Source organism: Pseudorasbora parva, chromosome 9, assembly GCF_024679245.1.
Source record: "Pseudorasbora parva isolate DD20220531a chromosome 9, ASM2467924v1, whole genome shotgun sequence".
NCBI classification, from domain to species: domain Eukaryota; kingdom Metazoa; phylum Chordata; class Actinopteri; order Cypriniformes; family Gobionidae; genus Pseudorasbora; species Pseudorasbora parva.
Window position 1 is genome coordinate 26,618,334 of NC_090180.1, and position 22,503 is coordinate 26,640,836.

The 22,503-nt window shown below is 40.5% G+C and overlaps 1 protein-coding gene across 1 annotated transcript in view; it reads left to right on the forward strand.

Annotated features, from left to right (window-relative positions):
- The window catches only part of snap47 (synaptosome associated protein 47), an 89,904-nt gene extending 68,389 nt beyond the window's left edge, over positions 1-21,515 (forward strand). Inside the window, exons 4-5 of the mRNA XM_067452140.1 lie at positions 11,632-11,819; positions 21,133-21,515. Of these exons, the coding sequence (XP_067308241.1) occupies positions 11,632-11,778 (147 nt within the window). The 3' untranslated portion in view covers positions 11,779-11,819; positions 21,133-21,515. The remainder of the gene's footprint in view (positions 1-11,631; positions 11,820-21,132) is intronic.
- Positions 21,516-22,503: the final 988 nt, after the last annotated feature.

A 22,503-nucleotide genomic window follows, 5' to 3' on the forward strand; every position in this document is an offset into this window, starting at 1 on the left:
CATGGTGTTCGGCCAGTGGAGCTGAGGTGAGTGTTGTGAGAACTAATTGGTTAACCAGGGTTCTTGTTTTCACCGCATGTGCCTATCTTTTGCATTCAATTGTGTTACAGCTGCGCTTATTGGTAAACCAGGGCGTTAGTGTTCATTGTTCATTGTTCATTGTTCATTGTTAACGCGCTTATTGTTGAGTACTATATTTATCACTGCTATTAACCCATTGGGTGACCAGGGTTGTGCTTAAAGGAATAGACTGATGGCTGCCTCATGTGGTCTATGTTCAGGCCCTATGGATCTTATGGATACCCATGTTCAATGCCCTGTCTGTCTAGGCATCGAAGATCTTAGGGATGCTTTAACTGACCCTTGCATAGAATGCAATTTGATGCCTCTGGAAGTTAGGCGACAGAGGTTGGCAAAATTTGAACCTGTCAGATTTTTTGACACCAGTGAAAACCAAAGTTCAGACTGGTAGCAAGCGCTCAGCTAGCAAAACTGAGGGGCTTCTAAGTAGGAAGCAGACCCCAGATTCAACACTATTGCACCAGGTAGCTGAGCTTTCTAATGCTGTGCAGGGAATTCAGGTTTTATTGGATCATTTATTGGATCATAAGATCATTTACTTCTGGTACTCAGTACACAAGTGAGGAAGTAAAAGCGCAGGGACTAGGGCTGGGCGATAAATCGATTTTATGGATTAATTCGAGTTTTTAGTTTACGACGATTTTTGTGAATGAAAATCGGTTTTCTCTTTCAAATCCGCCGACGCCCCCCTCTGGGCTCCCGTAATGGCTCAGCCCTCCCCGCGCGCGTTTGCCACAGAGGTACACAAACAACAAGGATCGCGTCTAACAACATACAGTGTCATTCGTAATTGGTTCAGTTTTTCACAGAACAATTAACAATACCCCGCTGCAAAGTGTGTTTGAAGTCTGAACGGAACCGCGCTAGGCGCTACTCATTTAAAGCTGCGCTGACACGAACGCAGCGCGAGCTCACACACGGGCCAATCTCGTGACAGACACGATACACAGCGCTGGTGATCCAGTGAGAGACTGTTTAAATCAACACACCATTGCTACTGTGATCTAGTGGAAGCGCAAGCGGTCGGCGCAGAATTCTGTTATATACCACAGATATCAGCTCTAACAGAGCTGAGCTAAGGTCAGGGGTTTCAGTCACAAAACACCAACATTTACCACGATTGTACTGTAGTAAAACCACATGGATTTAATGTTGTTGTTGTTGTCATTATTTATCTCAGGATTCGTACAACCTTTTGAGATTGAAATTCAAGCACTTTCCAATGGTTTTCAAGAGCTTCACACTTATTTCCAGCACTTCAAAGCTCTAGATATCCGACTGTAATGTTATTTTTAATGTGATGGTTTGTAAAACTAAAAGTTTAAAGGGGTCTTGTGAAAGAAATAGTCGAATGTTTTTTTAGTTTATTTTTTTAAAATGTGTAATCCATTTTGTAGCATTTTTATTTAAAAAAAGATATGAAATGCCCACCACTATAACCAGCAGAAGAGCACTTATTGATTTATTAGCGATTTCCACTCCCTAATGTATGGAGAAAAGTACGAAGTCACAGTCTCAAGAAAAACTAAACTTTTCTTCAAATTGTGACTAAATTACAGTAAAGTAAAGCTACAGTATTACAGTAAATTACAGTAAAAATCACTGAAGCTGTCGATCAGTTCAGTGTGAGACTATTGAAGAACAATGCTAATCTATATTTAATAAGAGCATTACATTTAAATTTTCCCTATACTTTTTTTGCACATTACTGTTGTTAATAAAAGTTAATTTTATCTGCATATCAATTCATAAACCTTTGATATGTATACTGTATATTGCAAAAGATATGGTGCCCATTTATACTGTGGAATAGTCGGGGTTATTCACATGCGGAAAGTTTTGCACCCCAGGTGGCACTTCTACCAAGCTGCAAATATTTAATTTTACCTAAACAAAATAAAGTTAAAACTTGTTTTGAACAATTTCTTTGTCATCTGCAGATTGATTTTAAGTAGATGGGGGGAAAAAAATCGTTTTAAATCGTAAATCGAATTTTTGGTGAAAAAATCTGGGATTTTTTTTTTGGGCCGTATCGCCCAGCCCTAGCAGGGACCCAATTACTTATTGACCAGCTTTGGACCAGCAGCTGAGTGTGCTGGGGAGGATTTGGATACATTGTCCCTAGCAGCCTCAGATTCTTTAGTTATTGACAAGCAGGATAATTATACGCCCTTGGAGGAGGCCTCTGCTAGGCATGCTTAGTCTCAGCACTCTCATAGTGATGGGAGCTTAAGCGTTCAGGCTGCTGGTTCTTCAGTGGCATTTTCATTGCAAGACACAGTAAAGATGGCCCTTTGCTAAGTTGAATTTTGATCTACCTTCACGATACTGGGGCCTTTGAACCTCTTGCATCGTCTGGTTGTTCGACCAGAGGATTTTATGATACCTGGCTGTTCAGACTTTACTGAGGTTGTTTTCTCAGCATTTCATTCTGCCACTACTTCCAGACCGGATCGTGTAGCACGCACTTTAGCGGCAATGGCTTAATTCCAGGAAAAAGGGCTCTGTAACATGCCTCCCGTAGAGCCGTGTATTTCTTCTTTGGTGGTATCTCCAGATGAGGTCCTTAAGCAGAAGTTACGCTGCCCCAACCCGGAATGCAGACATACAGATGATTTATTGGTTTGTGTATATAATGCTGTGTCAGGATTGACTCATGTGGGGAATTCAATGACTCATCTTTTACTTGCACTTCATTCGACCTTGTCAACAGAAACACCAGATAATACTGCATTGGAACTGCTTGACTCTTCTCTGCAGGCGTTGGGGTCAATTGCCTTTTCCAGTGGGAAGGCTCTTGGGCTTGTTACACAGGCTAGACAGCAAGTGTGGCTAGCTCAGTCCAAGCTTCCAGAGGTATGTCGCAACAATCTTCGTCAACTCCCTCTAGTACCTGGTCAGGTGTTTGGCCCAACTGCTCAAGAGGCTCCTGAGCACAGGGCACAGCCTGCGGAATCCCGATCCCAACATTTTGGGTACAGTGTGAGTTACCCTGCACTGCCTGTACAACTTGTGCCTGTTCGCCATTCCATTCCACAACAGCATAGGCATGGGTAATCTTACAAGCCACTGCAACAGGATTATTGGCCTGGATTGTCGAGAAGGGAACCACTCGGATCTCAGTTCAGGCCACTTGCTCGCCCTACGTCTACTCACCGAAGCTACCCCAGGCATAATGGAAATGCCCCCTGCTGTCGCTAAGGGTTCAGGGTCTGTGACGGGACTGTTTTCAACCTCTCATTTACATCATTGGAGAGGCATTACAAACAGCAAAGACTTCTCAACACACTCAAGAAGGGATATTGTCTTCAGTTCCGTCACAGAGCTCCAGTGTGCACCCAGGTTCATCCAACGTTGGTCCGAGATCCTCATCAGGTCCTGGCACTTTTAACAGAGATTCAGTCTTGTTAGACAAGGGTGCAATATAATTAGTAGACCCCCACATCCATTCCAGGGGATTCTATTCAAAATATTTTCTCGTCCGGAAGAATATTTTTCTCGGCCTCAGGCTCTTGAACAAGAGTCTCAAGTGTCTACCTTTCCACATTACGGATTTTAGATGGCCGTCATGCAATCTAACCCGGAATGTGGTTCACCTTGGTGGACCTGAAAGTCACGTATTTTCATGTGCCCATTGCCCCGCACCACAGAAGGTTTCTTCAATTCACTTTTCAGAGCAGGACATATCGGTTCAAGGTTCTTCCATTCGGCCTCTCTGTCTCCCCGGGTATTCACATGCGTCATTTAGATGGCACTGGAACCACTTCAGTGGGAGGGCATGCTGATCCTACCGTATCTAGACGATGGGCTGTTGTGTGCCAGTTCACCTCAGCAAGCTCAACTCGACACGCACCATCTGTTATCTCATGTCGCTGCTTTGGGTCTGACAGTAAATTTTCAAAAAAAGTTGCTTAACTCCAATTCAGTCCGTGTGCTTTCTGGGCATGCAACTGGATTCCAGGGTAATGAGAGCTACCCTCACACAAGGCAGTAGGCAGGTGTTGCGGAGAACCTTAGCAAAGTTCCAGGTCCACCACAAGCTGCCATTTATCATCTTTCTAAGACTAGCAGGCCTTCTCACCACGGCGGCATTTGTCATTCAGCTGGGCCTTTTGAATCTTTGTCTGTTCCAACACTGGCTAATAGCCAAACGTTTTAGTCGATGCACACTGGTTCAAGTCACGACCAGTTGTGATGCCTCTCTGAGACTTTGACGGGGGGATAAATTTCTTCGAAATGGAGTGCCGATTGGGCCACCCCCAGTACACAGGGAGGTGGAAACCACGTATGTCTCCCACAGTGGATGGGGAGGTCTTTGGCAGCACTGACGTATACGGGGCAGGTGGGACTCACAGTTGAGGACTGTTAATATCAATCTTTTGGAGCTCTGGGCTGTATTTTTCACTTTGAAATATTTCAAGCTGAAACTGTCAGGGAGACACATTCTGGTGAAGACAGACACCGTGGTTTTTTTAATCAATCCCCAAGGGGGCACCAGATACCTATCATGTCTCCGGTTGGCATGAAGGCTTCTGTTGTGGGCAGACAAGCACTTTCTGAAGACAAGCACTTTCAAACTCAACTCCCCCAACCAAAGCTGGGGGAGTTGTGTTTGCAAAAGGAAGTTGTTCTGTCAATTTAGAGGTGTTACAGGATGGCAGCCATTGACCTTTTCACCAGCAGAACAATGAGATATTGCCTGCTATGGTTTGCAGTGCAGGAGGAAGGAAGTTCACTGGGCCAGGTTGCTCTGGCCCATGAATGGCCAGATGTTCCCCTCTATGCCTTTCCCCCAATTCCGCTCCTTTGGTCCGTCCTGAGACGGGTGCAGGAGAGACATCACAGGCTCATTCTAGTGGCTCCATGTTGGCCAGCAATGCCTTGGTTAAGCCTCTTATCATCTCTAACCAGGCCACCTCAACTCCTGGCACCATGGAAGGATCTGCTGTCACAGATGGAGAGCGCACTGTGGCATCCTTTTCTGGACAGGCTTAAGCGGTGCGTATGGCCCCTGGGGTTGAGATGGTGCTCTCTCAATGTTCAGCGGGAGTAAAGAATATGGTTATGAGTGCTAGAGCACCTTCAACACGTGGAAGATGTTTGTCTGTTGACACATGGATTATTCTTTCAACTCAGTTTATTGTCCTATTAATGTGGTGTTGGACTTCCTGCAATACTTGTTGGATGCTGGACGTGCTCCAGCCACACTTAAAGTGTTTGTGGCTGCCCTGTCAGCTTACCGGAATCCTACGGAACAAGGGTCAATTGGTGCAAATAGGCAAGTGGGGGCTTTTCTTATGGGAGCCATGCGTCTTAAGCCACCAGTGTGTACCCAGTAGGAATTACAGTCTTGTTCAAAATAATAGCAGTACAATGTGACTAACCAGAATAATCAAGGTTTTTAGTATATTTTTTATTGCTACGTGGCAAACAAGTTACCAGTAAGTTCAGTAGATTCTCAGAAAACAAATGAGACCCAGCATTCATGATATGCACGCTCTTAAGGCTGTGCAATTGGGCAATTAGTTGAATTAGTTGAAAGGGGTGTGTTCAAAAAAATAGCAGTGTGGCATTCAATCACTGAGGTCATCAATTTTGTGAAGAAACAGGTGTGAATCAGGTGGCCCCTATTTAAGGATGAAGCCAACACTTGTTGAACATGCATTTGAAAGCTGAGGAAAATGGGTAGTTCAAGACATTGTTTAGAAGAACAGCGTACTTTGATTAAAAAGTTGATTAGAGAGGGGAAAACCTATAAAGAGGTGCAAAAAATGATAGGCTGTTCAGCTAAAATGATCTCCAATGCCTTAAAATGGAGAGCAAAACCAGAGAGACGTGGAAGAAAACGGAAGACAACCATCAAAATGGATAGAAGAATAACCAGAATGGCAAAGGCTCAGCCAATGATCACCTCCAGGATGATCAAAGACAGTCTGGAGTTACCTGTAAGTACTGTGACAGTTAGAAGACGTCTGTGTGAAGCTAATCTATTTTCAAGAATCCCCCGCAAAGTCCCTCTGTTAAAAAAAAAGGCATGTGCAGAAGAGGTTACAATTTGCCAAAGAACACATCAACTGGCCTAAAGAGAAATGGAGGAACATTTTGTGGACTGATGAGAGTAAAATTGTTCTTTTTGGGTCCAAAGGCCACAGGCAGTTTGTGAGACTACCCCCAAACTCTGAATTCAAGCCACAGTACACAGTGAAGACAGTGAAGCATGGAGGTGCAAGCATCATGATATGGGCATGTTTCTCCTACTATGGTGTTGGGCCTATTTATCGCATACCAGGGATCATGGATCAGTTTGCATATGTTAAAATACTTGAAGAGGTCATGTTACCCTGTGCTGAAGAGGACATGCCCTTGAAACGGTTGTTTCAACAAGACAATGACCCAAAACACACTAGTAAACGGGCAAAGTCTTGGTTCCAAACCAACAAAATTATTGTTATGGAGTGGCCAGCCCAATCTCCAGACCTTAATCCAACTTGAGAACTTGTGGGGTGATATCAAAAATGCTGTTTCTGAAGCAAAACCAAGAAATGTGAATGAATTGTGGAATGTTGTTAAAGAATCATGGAGTGGAATAACAGCTGAGAGGTGCCACAAGTTGGTTGACTCCATGCCACACAGATGTCAAGCAGTTTTAAAAAACTGTGGTCATACAACTAAATATTAGTTTAGTGATTCACAGGATTGCTAAATCCCAGGAAAAAAGAAATGTTTGTACAAAATAGTTTTGAGTTTGTACAGTCAAAGGTAGACACTGCTATTTTTTTGAACACACCCCTTTCAACTAATTGCCCAATTGCACAGCCTTAAGAGCGTGCATATCATGAATGCTGGGTCTCATTTGTTTTCTGAGAATCTACTGAACCTACTGGTAACTTGTTTGCCACGTAGCAATAAAAAATATACTAAAAACCTTGATTATTCTGGTTAGTCACATTGTACTGCTATTATTTTGAACAAGACTGTACATGTGGTGTTGGACAGTTTGTGTTCAACACCCTATGAACCTATGGAACAGGCAGATATTAGAAGCCTCTCTATGAAGACAGCATTTTTGTTAGCCATAACATCAGCCAGAAGGGTCAGTGAGTTACTTGCTCTGTCAGTGAGTCCGCAGTGTCTCAGATGGGGGCCGGGGGCAATCAGGTTACACTTTGGCCGAAGCCAGCATTTCAACCCAAGTTATTGTCGCCTCAGTTCATGAACCAACCTATTCGGCTGGCGGTGTAGGAGGAAGCCAGGAAGACAAGGCAGCCTTATGTCCAGTTCATATGTTGAGGTGGTATGTGAGAGAGACTGCCGCATAGCGTACCACAGACCAGCTTTTTGTCTGTTTTGGGCCCGGCAGGAAAGGTGCATCTTTGTCAAAGCAATGGCATGCTCACTGGGTGGTGGACACTATAAATGAGGCCTATCCTTCAGCAGGCCATGAATTGCCTTCATCTATTAAGTGTCATTCGATTCAGTGGCAACTTCTTGGGCAGCACTTTGTGGTGTGCCTCTCTCAGAAATATGTGCAGAGGCTACACGGGCATCACCTTGCACGTTCACAAGGATTTATAGACTTAATGTGGCTCCCACTACCTTTAGTTCGGCTGTATTGCCAGAAAACGTTTGAGCTTATCGCGGGCGCGGCTCAATTGCAGGCGACCAGGTAGCAGGTGTCTGTGTTTGTTTGCTGTCCGTAGCGTCTTTACGTTTTTTACTTATTTATTTATTATTACTTCAGTTTGTGTACGGGTGTTAGCCGTGCTTATCGGGCCCAACAATGGAGATATTTCTCTTCCTACTTTTGACAATCGTGCTGAACATCGCTCGGGGTCTGTTTGTGAAGCCCGACAGGATCCAATATACAAGAGACTTTCTCCTGGGATTTAAATCAAGCAATTATGTGGTGGACCTAGACGCAACTCAGCTATTAAGTCGCGGGGAGTTTGATTGTTTGGACCTTTTAGTCGGTGACAATGCTCCGCTACAAAGTTTAAGGCGTCCGGTTACACCTGGTAAACAAATCAGGAAAAGAGGGAAACGGGGCGGAGTGCGGCAACGGTTAAGAAAACTAATAGGAAAGAAACGTCTCTCCCTACCAACGATATTGCTGGCTAATGTCCAGTCCCTAAGGAATAAGACTGATGAACTGCAAACGTGCGTGGCCTCTCTGCGCGAGTTCAGAGACGCTTGTGTGATGGCTTTCACTGAGACGTGGCTGTCTGACACTGACCTGGATTCGACCGTGAACATTGAAGGTTTTGGGGTCCCGATCCGTTTGGACCGGGATCCGGAGACGACGGGGAAGCGTCACGGCGGAGGTGTTTGCCTGTACATCAATCCAAAGTGGTGCAATGGCGCCACTGTGCGCGAACGGATTTGTTTACCGGACATAGAGCTGTTGTCGGTGTCTGTTAGACCATTCTATCTGCCTAGGGAATTTCCCCAAATATTTTTGACAGTAGTGTACATCCACCCAAGAGCAGATATAAAATCCGCTTCTGATGTCATTTTTTCAGTAGCTCAAAAACTACAATCTATCTCTGCTGATGCACCGTGCTTCTTTCTTGGTGATTTTAATCATGTCAACTGTAAAAAGTCGCTGAGCTGTTTCACACAGTATGTCACCTGTCCTACTCGGGGGAACAGACTATTGGATCTCTGCTATGGCTCTATTAAGGGAGCCTACAAGTCTGTTGCAGGTCCTCCTTTAGGATTATCTGACCATAATGTGGTGCATCTTTTGCCCACATACAGACCTGTGCTACATAGAGACAAAGTGCAGGTACGTGTGGTACAGGTGTGGAACGAGGAGAGCGCTTTGGCCCTACAGGGCTGTTTTGACTGTACCGATTGGTCTGTTTTTCAAGACTCATCCAACAACATTGATGATCTGACTGATGCAGTATGCAGTTACATCGATTTCTGTGTGGACAGTGTAATCCCAACTAAGACAGTTGTTTCCTATCCTAATAATAAGCCCTGGATATCTAAAGAACTGAAACATCTGTTAAGAGAAAAGAGGACTGTTTTTAATAGTGGTGATAAAAGTGCATATGCTGCAATTAGGAAGGTTGTGCGAGCTGAAATAGTAAAGGCTAAACTCCAGTATAAAAGAAAAATTGAGTCTAAATTCAGTGAGTCCGATCTCAGATCTGTGTGGAATGGAATGAAGCTAATGACAGGTCTACACAAAGGCACTAGTACTGTGTCATTAAATGGTTTTGAGTCTGATGAGCAGCTAGCAAATGAATTAAACAGTTTTTACATGAGATTTTCTAATAGTGATTTTACTGAAAAAAACAGTCACATGTGTGATAATTTGGTTAGTGATGGTATTCTTGATTTTGATATCGATGTATTTAAGGTCAAATCGTTATTTAAACAAACTAATGTTAGGAAAAGTCCTGGCCCTGATAACATCAGTGGTCAAGTCCTTAAGTATTGTGCTGGTCAGTTAAGTGAGATCTTTAAAGTCATTTTTACTCAATCACTACAGACGCAAACAGTGCCAAAGATTTGGAAACATTCTACAATTATTCCTGTAGCTAAGTGTAAGAACCCTAAGGTCTTAAATGACTTTCGCCCTGTAGCTCTCACCTCATTGGTGATGAAGACTTTTGAGAAGTTGATTAAACAGGAGTTACTGAAGCAGGTAGAGGAGCAGTTAGACCCTCTCCAGTTTGCTTATAGGCCTAGCAGAGGTGTTGAGGATGCAATACTTACATTGTTAAATTTCCTTTATCAACATATGGAATCCTCAAAAACTCATGCTAGGCTCCTCTTTATCGACTTCTCTTTTGAATTTGAATTCCAATTTAATTGGCTGGATACTGGATTTTCTGTCGAACAGGTCACAGTGTGTTAGGGTAAATGGTGTTTCATCCTCAAAAGCCCTTACCTCCACAGGCTCTCCGCAGGGCTGTGTTCTTTCACCTTTGCTTTTTATTCTATATACGAATGACTGTAAGAACAAGTATGAGAACAGGCACTGTGTGAAATTTGCAGATGACACTGTTATAGTGAGCCTTTTGAAGAATGATGAGGATGGGCATGGCCCTGTAGTTGATGATTTTATTGCGTGGTGTGACAACTTTTATCTGTCTATCAACGTTTCCAAGACAAAGGACATGATTATTGATTTTCGTAGATTACAGCACAATGGTTCAGAAACTGTTATTCAGAATATGAATGTTGAGACAGTAGATGAATATAAATATTTAGGAACCATCATTGACAGCAAACTAACTTTTGAGAGCAATACAGTTGCTGCTTGTAAAAGGGCCCAACAGAGACTTTTTTTCTTGAGGAAGATGAAATCATTTAGTGTATGTAAGACTCTGATGACTTTGTTTTACCAATGTTTTATTCAATCAGTTTTGACTTTTTGTATTGTGGCATGGTACAGTGGCCTTTCAATGACCAATAAGCATAAGCTAGCTAGGTTGGTAAATGTTGCCTCTAAGGTGGTTGGGGTACAGCTACCACAGCTGCAACATATATATGATAAACGGATACGGGGTAAGGCTAACCACATTTTAAATTGTTCTGATCACCCACTCTTTGGGGAGTTTAATTTGCTCCCCTCAGGTCGCCGTTTTAGGCTACCTATGTTAAGAACCAGACGTGCCAGGGATTCTTTTATTCCTGTGGCTATTAGGAATCTGAATTCACTTAGGTGACATCTTATGAATTATTTTATATTTTATTTTATTATATTATTATTATTTTTTTTATTTATTTTTTTTATTTTTTTTTTTTTTTTTTTTTTTTTTTTTTACATTCCTGTCATTGTTTATTATGACATACTGTTCGGGTATTGTATTGGTTTCTGTCATTGGTTCTGGTGATGGAGTGTCTCCATTGTTGTGTTGTGTTGATGTGTGTCCCGTGTTGTGTTATAATGTTGTTGGCATCTGGTGGTGCTCTTGTCCAGCTTTTTTTTTGTGGATATCCTGCTGCATACTAAATTTCCTTTTTAAGGATAAATAAAGTGAAACTTGAAACTTGACTTGAACTTATATCCTCGTGACTTGGTTACATTCTTCTTCCACCATATTTGACCGTCTCTGGCGGCCTGGAATAAGTGAAATAGAATGCTGGTTACTGACGTAACTGTGGTTCTATGAACGCTGGAAGACCGCCAGAGTCTGGTCACTCGGATTGAGCATGACGAGACCGACCATGACATAATCAGAAGCTGATATAGCTTCTGACATGTTATCAGTAAAGTCACGTGTGACTGACTCCCCCATGGCTCTGGTGGTCTTCCACCATTCATAGAACCACAGTTACATCAGTAACCAGCGGACCACAACCCTAAATGCATTGAAGCAACTGCCATATGATTGGTTGATTAGATAATTGCATTAATGAGAAATTGAACAGGTGTTCCTAATAATCCTTTAGGTGAGTGTATATGAATAATGTCTATTTAGGAAGATTACAGAAAAAAACGGCTCCTCATCAATAATTCACTACTTAGGACACCAACCCAAATTATTAATTATTCTTATCTACATGATTTTGATGTGTTTTGTGTTTGTATAGATGCTCCAGCAGCTGAAGAATCTGGCCCTGGAGGCTGAGACAGAGCTGGAGCGTCAAGACGAGGCTCTGGATCTACTGAGTTGTTCTACCGACCGCACCACCATGAACATTAACAGGCACACCGGTCGCATGAGGAAGCTGCTGTGAATGTAATGCTTAATTCCAGATTACTGGTAAAATATTCACAGGTAAACACACACACACACACACACACACACACACACACACACACACACACACACACACACACACACACACACACACACACACACAAATAAGTTTGTTTCTCAATATAGCACTGTTTATACTGTAAATTCATTTGATTTTTATGGGTAAGGTAGAAAGCTGTAAAGAGCATGAACAATGTTACCAGATAGCAGACAAACACCGAATCAGCGTTGAATCAATATTAATGCATGAAATAATGTTATTTCAATGATGAAAAATAGATCAAGATGGGCCTAAAATCAATAGTTTTTTATTCTTATTGATTCACAATATAGCATAACAATCAGAACAATGAAAATGTTCTACATTAAGCAGCATCAGAGTATACATAAATGAGAACAGTCATTTATAACTGAGATAAAATAATAGGACATAAATGGTAAGTATGCATGCAGTGCTGTATAAATTTCAAAGACATGGGTCAAAGCAAGCCTGCAGTCTCCCTCTCATTTACTGAAGCTTTCGCGCCTCGATCGCCCCCCGGCGACCGGTCCCAGTATAGCCGCCCCTCTGTGTTTTCTAATGGACACTAGGCAAACTAAATAATAAAATTACACTTCAAAAATGTTCCCCCAAAGTTAGTATATGTCACTGAAGGCAGTTATCATCACGATGATTTCATTTCAGGTGTTCGTTTTAAAAATAAGTTTAGTCTGAGTTAGTTATTTGATGCTATAAAAACGGGGGGGGTGACGTCATGATTGACAGCTGAGACTGACGGCTTCTCTGAGTAGAGTTGTCACTGAGGCACTAACGGACTTTTTTCGAAATTTTTGGGAGCAGATTAGAGCTTTAGCTTTAATTTCTACATTTCCATAACTGTTTATTTCACACCAACATAATTAATTGTTCTGCATCTGCGAGCGTGTGGGCGGGCTTTTGATATCGCGACTGTACTTCCTGCTCTACTTCCTGCGCTCTACTGCGCAACTCCGGTCCCGAAATCGCTACTGCGCAGACTCGGTCCCAAGATGTCCGTGCCGTGCAAGGCTGCCTGAAAGCTTCAAATATGGCAAGCGGAAACGGATGATGTCGAGTCGTCCATATTTTTTTACGGTCTATGGGTCAAAGGGTTTATAAAGAGATCGCTAATGTGTCGTCACAATGACATATTCACAGTGGTAAACGCAAAGCATTTTGGGAATCCGCGGCACAAACGGGCGCCAGACTTCTTATTTGCATGGAGGGAAGAACGCAGTTTTCAAAATGCCGTCTACCTGCTGTGTTATAAACTGCAATAGTCATTCTCACAATAGAAGTGGCATAAAGCTTAAGAGCGGGATATCATTTGTTTGTTTTCCAGCGTGGAAAAATAATAGTACAACTAAGCCATGTTTCAGAGGTGACAAAAAAGGCAATGAATGGCATGGATAGCAGCAGTAAGGAGGCCCAAGATACCTTTGTAATAAACTAATACAACCAATAAAACAATTGATTTTCTTTTTTAAATTTATAAATGTAACTTAAAAATAAACAGATCAGAGTGTTTGAGGACAAGAAAATAAAACCAACGCAATATGATGAATGCCCAAAAGATGGCATTGACAACATTGTACATTAAATGGGGTTGGATACATTTTATTGATATAGATCTCATGTTTAATTCATGCATCTAAACACAATATAGTAGTACCCAGATTTTTCACGTGAATAAAGGTATAGAGTCGCAAACTTTGCTTATCCTAATGGTCCTTTGTTAAGCTTGTCAGAAGTTTTCGTTTGTAATCTGCCCTCATTTTTTTTTCTCATAAAAACCGAATATCATCACGTACAATGAGCAGGGACAATTTTAGCGAATTATGTTTACTGATTTCACCAGAAAAAATAGAAAATCTACGCAACGACGTTAAGCGATAGATTAAAGTGCTCGTCTGTGTGAAGACTGCAGTAACGTTATGCACGAGAAATCCGAATCACTGATAACAGCGGCAACGAGCGCCAAATCGCCTCTTATTTAACAAACAAATTATGCTATTCTAGTTTACCAGAGATGTTTTGTTTGTATTAGTAGCTGCATTTTGTGTGATTTATATTAAGTTTTTCTCTCTAATTTTTAATTATTTTCATGCCAGAACACAAGCCTGCTATGTCAGGCAATGTATGACTGGCCAAACATACCCATAATTCTTTACGTTCTGATGACGTTGCCGCCCAGTTGGTCACATGTCTTGGCAATCTCTATTAGGTCAATAAAATTATTCCAAGTCTCTAGGAAGTTACAGGTTTTGTTTTTTAAACTGTATGTTAAATATTCCATATTTCGTGTGTCGTTTAGGATATGCTTAAATAATAAAAAATTTGGAGGGTACTCTTTTTTCCAGTTTAGTAGAATGCATTTCTTAGATACATAAGAAATCAGACCTACTCTTTTGATAAATACAGGGTCTGATATCTCATGTAAATCCACAACAAAAAGATTTATTAAAGGAGTCTTGAGATATGTTTTCCTCAGGGCCATCACAGAGAACTCATGTACACAGTCCCAAAACGTACTACATTTTTTGCAATTCCAAAAAAAGATGCATAATGGTACCCCTATGTGTCTTGCATCTGTTGCACAAAGGAGATGCACCAGAATAAATCTTACTAAGACAAACAGGGGTTACATATATTCAAGATCCTTTTGCCATACAGTTTTTAATGAAGTTAAAGGTCAGCTTATCTCTTAACATATATCTCAGACAATTTTCCCTTTAATGTTGACATGGTCTCTAGAATGTTTTCTAATTTAGTTGTGATGAGAGATGACCCTTTTCTAGGAGATCATTTATCAAATGTCTAAGTTGTAAGTATTTGTAAAAAAAAAATATTTTCAATGTCAAATTCATAATATAGGGCAGTGATGTTAATGATACTGGGTAAATAGCCTGTTTCTCAATATCAGTCCAGTGTGCATTTTCTCGGTAGTGTACCCAACTTATAATATTTTTGTTTGTGTTGCCCAATAGTATAATTGAAAGTCTGGAATCCCTAAATCCCCATTTTCTTTTGATTTTCATAAGGTTTTGAGAGCAATCCTTGGTGAGTGGTTATTCCAGATAAAGGTGCTAATTTGCTTATTTAAAGTTTTGAATAGCATGGTAGAGATTGAAAAAGATAGTTAAAGCATGGCAGTACATTAATTTTAACCACATTGATTCTTCCCAGAATGGAGATGAGCAATAGAGACCAATATATAAATAATCAATCTTTATTTTATTATTTAACGAAATATAGTTATTGCTAAACAAATCCTCAATGTTAGGTGATATTGCCACTCCGAGATATTTAAAAAGTAAAGGGTGATATATTTTTAAGATTTTCAGTAACTAAAGAGGATGATAAACAGACGTTTGACTTGGTGAAGTTAAGTTTGTAGCCAAATATGTTGCCAAAATAATTTATAATATTAAGTTTTGCAGGGATAGATTGGTCGGGTTTAGTTAAATATAACAAAATATCATCTGCTTACAGAGATATCTTATGAAGAGTATTTGTAATACACACCCCTGAGACATCTTTCCTACTCCTTATAATTTCAGCAAGGGGTTCAATTGCTTGATTAAACAGTAAAGGGGAGAGAGGACAACCCTGGCGAAAGCCTCTTTTTAATATTATTTGTTCAGACATACAATTATTTGTACGAATCTTTGCTAAGGGATTACTATACAAGTTTTTGATCAACAAAATAAAAATAAAAATTTCCATTATATCATATCAAATGCCTTTTCGGCGTCAATGGATACTATTACTGTTTGCAAGTTATTCAGTTTTGAGTAATCAATTATATTTATGAGTCTAAGAATATTATCTGAACCGTATCTAGCTTTTATGAAACCTGTCTCATCTGGATGAATAATGTAGGGAAGATTTTTCCAGCCTGCTGGCAAGAAGCTTAGATATATTATTTTAAAATCATCTGAAAGTAGCGAGATTGGGCGATATGACATACATTCTGTCAAATCTTTATCTTTCTTATGAATTCAATTTATAATAGCAGTTTTCATTGTTCCCATTAACCTTCCCATAGGAAGGTTCCCATTCTCAAAAAAATCATTCAACATAAAAAGGGGTTAAATTTGAGCCCAAAATGCCTTATAGAATTCCACAGGGAATGCATCTAATCCAGGAGTTTTTCCTGATGCCAAGGACCTGATAAATTCTTGTACCTCTTTTGAGGTGGGTAACACATCTAGATATGCTTTATCCTCCTCTGCCAGTGATGGTAAAGATATAGAATCCAAAAATGTTTGCATATTTGAATCAGAGGGGTTCTCAGCGTGATAAAGCTTATTATAGAATTCAACGAAGGCTTGATTTATTAGTTTTGCATCATAAGTCAATTGGCCACTGGAGTTGCGAAACGCTTTAATTGTATGTTCTGCACGCTCCTTCTTAAGTTGATGAGCTGATAATCTGTTAGGTTTGTTGCCAAATTCAAAATGATTCTGCTTTGTAAAAGAGCAATTTCTTTGTTTGTTCAATCTGAAAAATATTTAATTGATTTCTAATTTCAAGTATTTTTTTTTTATTTCTCCTCTGAAGGATACTGTTAATGGAGTTGTTCAAATTTAGAGAGTTCTGACATTAGCCTCATTGTCTGCTCCTTTGTTGCCCTTTTTCTTGCAGAGGTGTAAGATATTAGGTTCCCTCTAATAACTGCCTTTGCAGCATCCCACATAACAGATAACATCAGAGGCAGCATTATCAATTATATAATACTTAAACCATTCTATAATATTGCTGCATGCATCATTATTATTGCGTAATGATAGATTGTTGGAAATATTTTCAGGAAGATGAGCATGTCAGTTAAGAATAATTAATGCATGCCTCCGCTTGAAGTGACGAGTGATGCACGCTCGCTGTCTAAAGGTCATTAGAATGTTGTTTTCACGTCACATCTGCGCTTCATTATAGAAATGCATTGTTTGCATACTGTGGTAAATACACACAGTGTAGTAGATTATGGCCAGGGACAAAACTGGCCCGTGCAGTCGTCTCTCCATAGTGTTATTAGTTTGCTGGCTTTGCCTCTTCTGTTGGAATTTTTCCACATGTAAATTCTGACCAATCGAAAAGCAGTTTAGGAAATACGCCATGGCCAATAAGTGATGTGGATGTTGTCACGTGCCTGCGTTTTGCTTCGTTTCAACTGGTTCGGACCAAAGCAATCAGTGTGGTGTGAAAAGGAACCAAAAAAGCTGAAAAATGCAACAATGTATAATTGTTTGCCCTTGGTCCGGGCCAAATGAACCGAAACTAGAGATGTGAAAGCACCCTAAAAGTTGACATTTCAATTTTTCTATAGCCTACACATGATATATCTCATGTCTGTGAGGCAAGTAGCCTGCTGAGTTTTGGTTTATTTACAATGTTGTTTTACCGCTGAGCAGCTCATATGAGTGAAGCGCATCTGCGAACTGAGCTTTTGTCACACCGCTCAGCTCTGCTCGTTCTCGTCTGCCGATAGATTCAGAACCCAAAAACGGAATGTAGCTTTTGGTCGCGCTACTCTGTAATGCTACTCTGTAATGCTACTCTGTAGCTTTTGGTCGCGCTACTCACGCTGCTGTGTAATGTAGTTAGCTACTGGAAAAGCTACACTGTTTTAAAAGTAACTGAGCTACTGACAAGCTACTGAAAAATGTAGTTAAGCTAGTAGCGTTGCTACTTGTAGCTCGCTACTGCCCAACAATGGACAGTTGTCCTTTTTTCCCTGAACACAGTAAATATAGAACCGTACCGAAACCGTGAACCTAAAACCGTGATACAAACCAAACCGTGAGCAGTCTGTACCGTTACACCACTATCATAACGTATGTTAAAGGGTAGCACACTCATTCTGAAAACCTTTGGCAGATTTCAGATGAGCCATTTTAATTCAGATTAATCTAGATTAATTTCAAAATTAAAAACTAAATTCAAATAAATTAGGGTTACTCCGCATAAATCCATTGACTTGTCGATATGCAAATTATGCACTAGGTGTGAGTAGTAGGACTTGACAGGCATCCATTGTTTTTATTCAAAAGTGTTCTCATTCAGTGTGGATCTCATTCAGGTTAACATATCTTATGTGTAAGTGATAACTATTCATAAAATAACAAACAAAAATAAATTGTGTGTGAAATCAGTTCGTGTGTGTGTGTGTGTGTGTGTGTGTGTGTGTGTGTGTGTGTGTGTGTGTGTGTGTGTGTGTGTGTGTGTGTGTGTGTGTGTGTGTGTGTGTGTGTGTGTGTGTGTGTGTGTGTGTGTGTGTGTGTGTGTGTGTGTGTAATGTATTTCCTTAAAGTGCTGGGAAGATGAATCTGTATTTAAACTGGGTCATCAATGTAGTAGAAATGTGAAATTATTTTTGAATTTGGTGCCTTCTAGACTGAGAAAAGACAGAAAAGGTATTTTTGTCTCATGGGGATGAAGACTACAATTCCCACAATGCTTCACTGCCCTGTGAGGCCATTCCCAAAGCCACCAACTTGATTATTATGACTGAGTTGGAGAAGACACTACAATTTAAAACTGAACATGTATGTTCAATATAATGAGTGAGTCACCACGCGAGAATCACAGCACTGAGCACTAACTGCAGGAGTCAGATAAATGAGCTGATGAGCTCTCGTGGTGAGAGCTGAGGCAGGCCCGGTTCCAGAATCAAATCACTGAGGGTGCTTCTGAAATTACTGAGGGTGCTCTAAGCAACGGCTCCACCATAGCGGTGTAACCTGAGAACTTTATGATCTTATTTGCAGGTAATTTACTTTAATGCTTTACTAGTATTTTAACATGTCATCTTCCTGAGAACCAAAAATAGGTTATGTGAATTTAGATTATGTTTTTAATTCATATGTTATATGCGATGTAGTCTACTGTACAGAGGACACCAGAACCCCTTTATTGAGGAAATTAAAAGACATGAATAGACAAACAATGGGATTTTTTTTTCATTCATCCAATCCATTTATTTTACCCAAACTTTGTATAAAGATGATTCTCAATGTTATGAAAGATATAGAATAATTTGATATTTGCTATCATTTTACTTAATGCAATATGTGTGTAAACATGGCCATAAATGCCATTTCCTTTCTAATTTGAATTTTTAATGTGTTTTGGGACTATATATGTAATGTACCAAGACATAATATCTTCACAAGAATGTTGTATATTCTATAAGAATACTTAAAACTGTGTGTTAGAGAAATTCGCTAAATAATGTCCTCTACTGATGCCAAACCTCTATTCTGGGTCTCAGGGGGATATTTCTGTCTCGTGCAGAGTTTATTTTTAGTATTATATTATATTTACCATTATTTTTTTTATATTTAGATGTCAATTCCAAAACTTTGCAGCAAGCAATATTGGCCGTCAATTTTATCAATGAATGACTGTAGCCTCGAAAGAGCCGAGATCTCTACGACCACTACAATGCTGTTGCTTTGTCAGTTCATCGTGATCTCACAAAGTTTCGTATAAAAATGTTGTCAACAATAAATATCTTACTTACATAGTGGCTTGACTTTGTTTGTTATTAAGAGGTTTCGCGAGCCTGCATTAACTCCGAACTGAATGAGAGCTCTGCAATTTCGAGTGGTGAGATTCTGATCGCGTTCCAGAAATCAACACCTATCTGTGATTGGCTGCATCACTCACCACTGTGTCTGTGATTGGCTACACCACTCACAGCTGCAAAAACACGCTGTAAATATGCATTTGACGCTTTCCAGAGCTCGGACACAAATGTGAAAATCTGCCATATCTGTTTTGCAATATTAATACTGTTAACTGAGGGTGCTTTTGCTTGCGTTTGAGGATGCTTAGCACCCTCTAGCACCCCCGTAGAATCGGGCCTGAGCTGAGGTAATCGCGACTACACTCGCGGCATACATTCACAACGCGAGTTCAGTTTGGCGCGTTTCAGTTCATGCCTTTGCAAGCTTGACTTTCATTGAAATTAATTTGAGAAGTTAAAAGACTTACATTGCTCACCATAGCTCTGTTTAAATGAGTGCCTGTAGCTGCCAGCTGAGCTGTGAGTGATATCTCCCATCCCCCATGCGCAGGTTAAAAACATGCGGAAATGGCTCCCTCTGCTGTCTGTAGTCAAATATCGTCAATTTGCATCATAGGAGGAATTTTTCCAGAAATAAAATGCATAAATCTCTTGTCTCAGGGGGATATAAGGGGGGAAAGCACATGTATTTGAATATACTCCAGGGTTTCTACTGATACAAAGCCATATGCTAATCGCTGAAGTAACCCTTTAACGTCCGTACTATACACCAGTACTACAATAGTACCAATATAATTTAAGGTTTTACACTCTTACATCATCCTATATTAGCTAGTATTCTTTAGTTAGATACAATTACCTGATACTACCTGGTTAGCTTCCACTTACTACTGTTTGGATTTATAATATTGATAATGATAATAGTGCCTGGTTGTTGGATTAAGTTGAAATAATAATAATAATAATAATTTGTGACATTTATATAGAGCTCTTCTAGGCACTCAAAGCGATTTACATATGGAAAGGGGGAATCTCCTCAACCACCACCAATGTGCAGCATCCACCTGGATGATGCGACGGCAGCCATATTGTGCCAAAACACTCACCACACACCAGCTGATTGGTGGAGAGGAGACAGAGTGATGAAGCCAATCATTATATGGGGATTATTAGGAGGCCATGATGGATGCCGGTGTTACACCCCTAGTCTTTTTTGAAGGACATCCTGGGATTTTTAATGACCACAGATAGTCAGGACCTCGGTTTAACATCTTATCCGAAGGACAGTGCTTGTTACAGTATAGTGTCCCCTTCACTATACTAGGGTGTTAGGACCCATACAGACCACAGGGTGAGCACCCACTGCTGGCCCTATTATTCCTCCACCAGCAGCAACCTAGTTTTCCCAGTTAGTCTCACATCCGGGTACTGACCAGGCTCAGCCCTGCTTATCTTCAGTGGGAAACTAGTCTTGGGCTACAGGGTGATATGGCTGCTGGTGAGGTCTTCCTCTGAGTCCGCACTTTCATGACATAATGTCGCTTTGACTGCCGGGTGGAATGCCCCTGTGTTGCTTTAGAAATTGCATATCTAAAGCAACATACCATTGTTTAACAATCTCTGATCTCATGTTAGGTCTCTCTCAAGAGGTTTATACATTATCCAACTGAAAATCACTTTTGCTATAGAGGTTTTCCTTGCTATTTTTACTTCCAAATATTGACTGTTAAGTTCTATTAAGTATCACAGCAAATGTCTTTCTTTCTTTTCTTTTATTTCAGGTCAACATAGATCTGCAACCTGCAAACAAAATCTGAAAACACACACAACACGTTTCATCCTTTTGCATGGCTTAACTTTCTTACCCCACATGGGGGAACAAAATTAAGTGAACTACGACACAGTTTGAGCACTGTTATCAATTTGATGTTGTTGTTATAACGTGACATCTCCGTATTTCACAAGATTCTGTACGTTGTCAACCCCTTAACAGAAAAGTGGTGTAATCCTGGTGTAATTTTTAGGTGTAATCCTGCTTTATTGCCATTGTTACATGTGTTCTGAACTTCAATCATATTTGTTGATTAGTGTAAACCCATAATGCTATATTTATTTACTGTATTCTTTGTGGTCAATACAAGTCTAAAATAAACTCAAAATTACATTTGTTTGTTGTCACTTGGCCCTGTCCCAAATAGCACCCTAAACCCTCACGGTCTTCCTTTGAGTCCGCACTTTTCCTCTGCATAGCCTGTGAACTTGTGGGCTCAGCTGAAGTACACATCGAGGGTGCATAGCATTTGCAAAGGGGGTGCTCACAAGCACCCTTCTTTAAGCTAAAAGGATGAATAGGACAACCTACGGTCTTCTACGTGCACAATGCCTTTGCCACAAGTCCACAAAACCAAAATTGAAGTGCCATTTGGGACAGGGCCTATGAGACTGGGGATTTCCTGATGATAAACTTTAAGTTTAGCTGAAACAAAACCAAAATTAAGAACTAAACCAAGTTCTACGCTGTTCTACTTCATCATCTTGATTTGGCGAGTAAAAATAAAAAACTTCGGAATGGAGTCAGAAGCTCTTCACCATAACCGTGCTTGAAAGTGGAGTGAAGAACAAGTCAAGTCGCAGTTCAATGTTGATTCATTTTAGACTGACTCACTTGTGAGGAACTGACACATGGGAAAACCTTTTTATTGTAACATCCTGTTGGCACAAGACGTTAAAAGTGGGGTGAAACACTCAATTTCAGTCAATCTCATGTCAATCTTGAGTACCTATAGAGTAGTATTGCATCCTTCATATCTCCAAAAAGTCTTTAGTTTTATTATATTTATAAAAGAAATATGGGCTGTACAGAGTCTTTCCGGAAAAAAACGAGCGCCAGGAGGCGTATCGTGTGGGCGGAGCTAAAGAATGACGAGCGCGCAAAGCGGTGACGTCCTCAAGCGTGGAGAAGCCCATGGCTATCGATCTCAGATAATAGATATATGATCCAGAATCATTCGGAGGCTGAAATAAATTGAACAGGAGAAACGGCAACAGCAGGACCGTCCGTCTCTGTGGTATGTACTGTATTTAGTGGCCTGTCAACATTTGTGTGTCTTTACTCGCAGTTTATGAGGACATGATTCGGTTTATGGACTTTT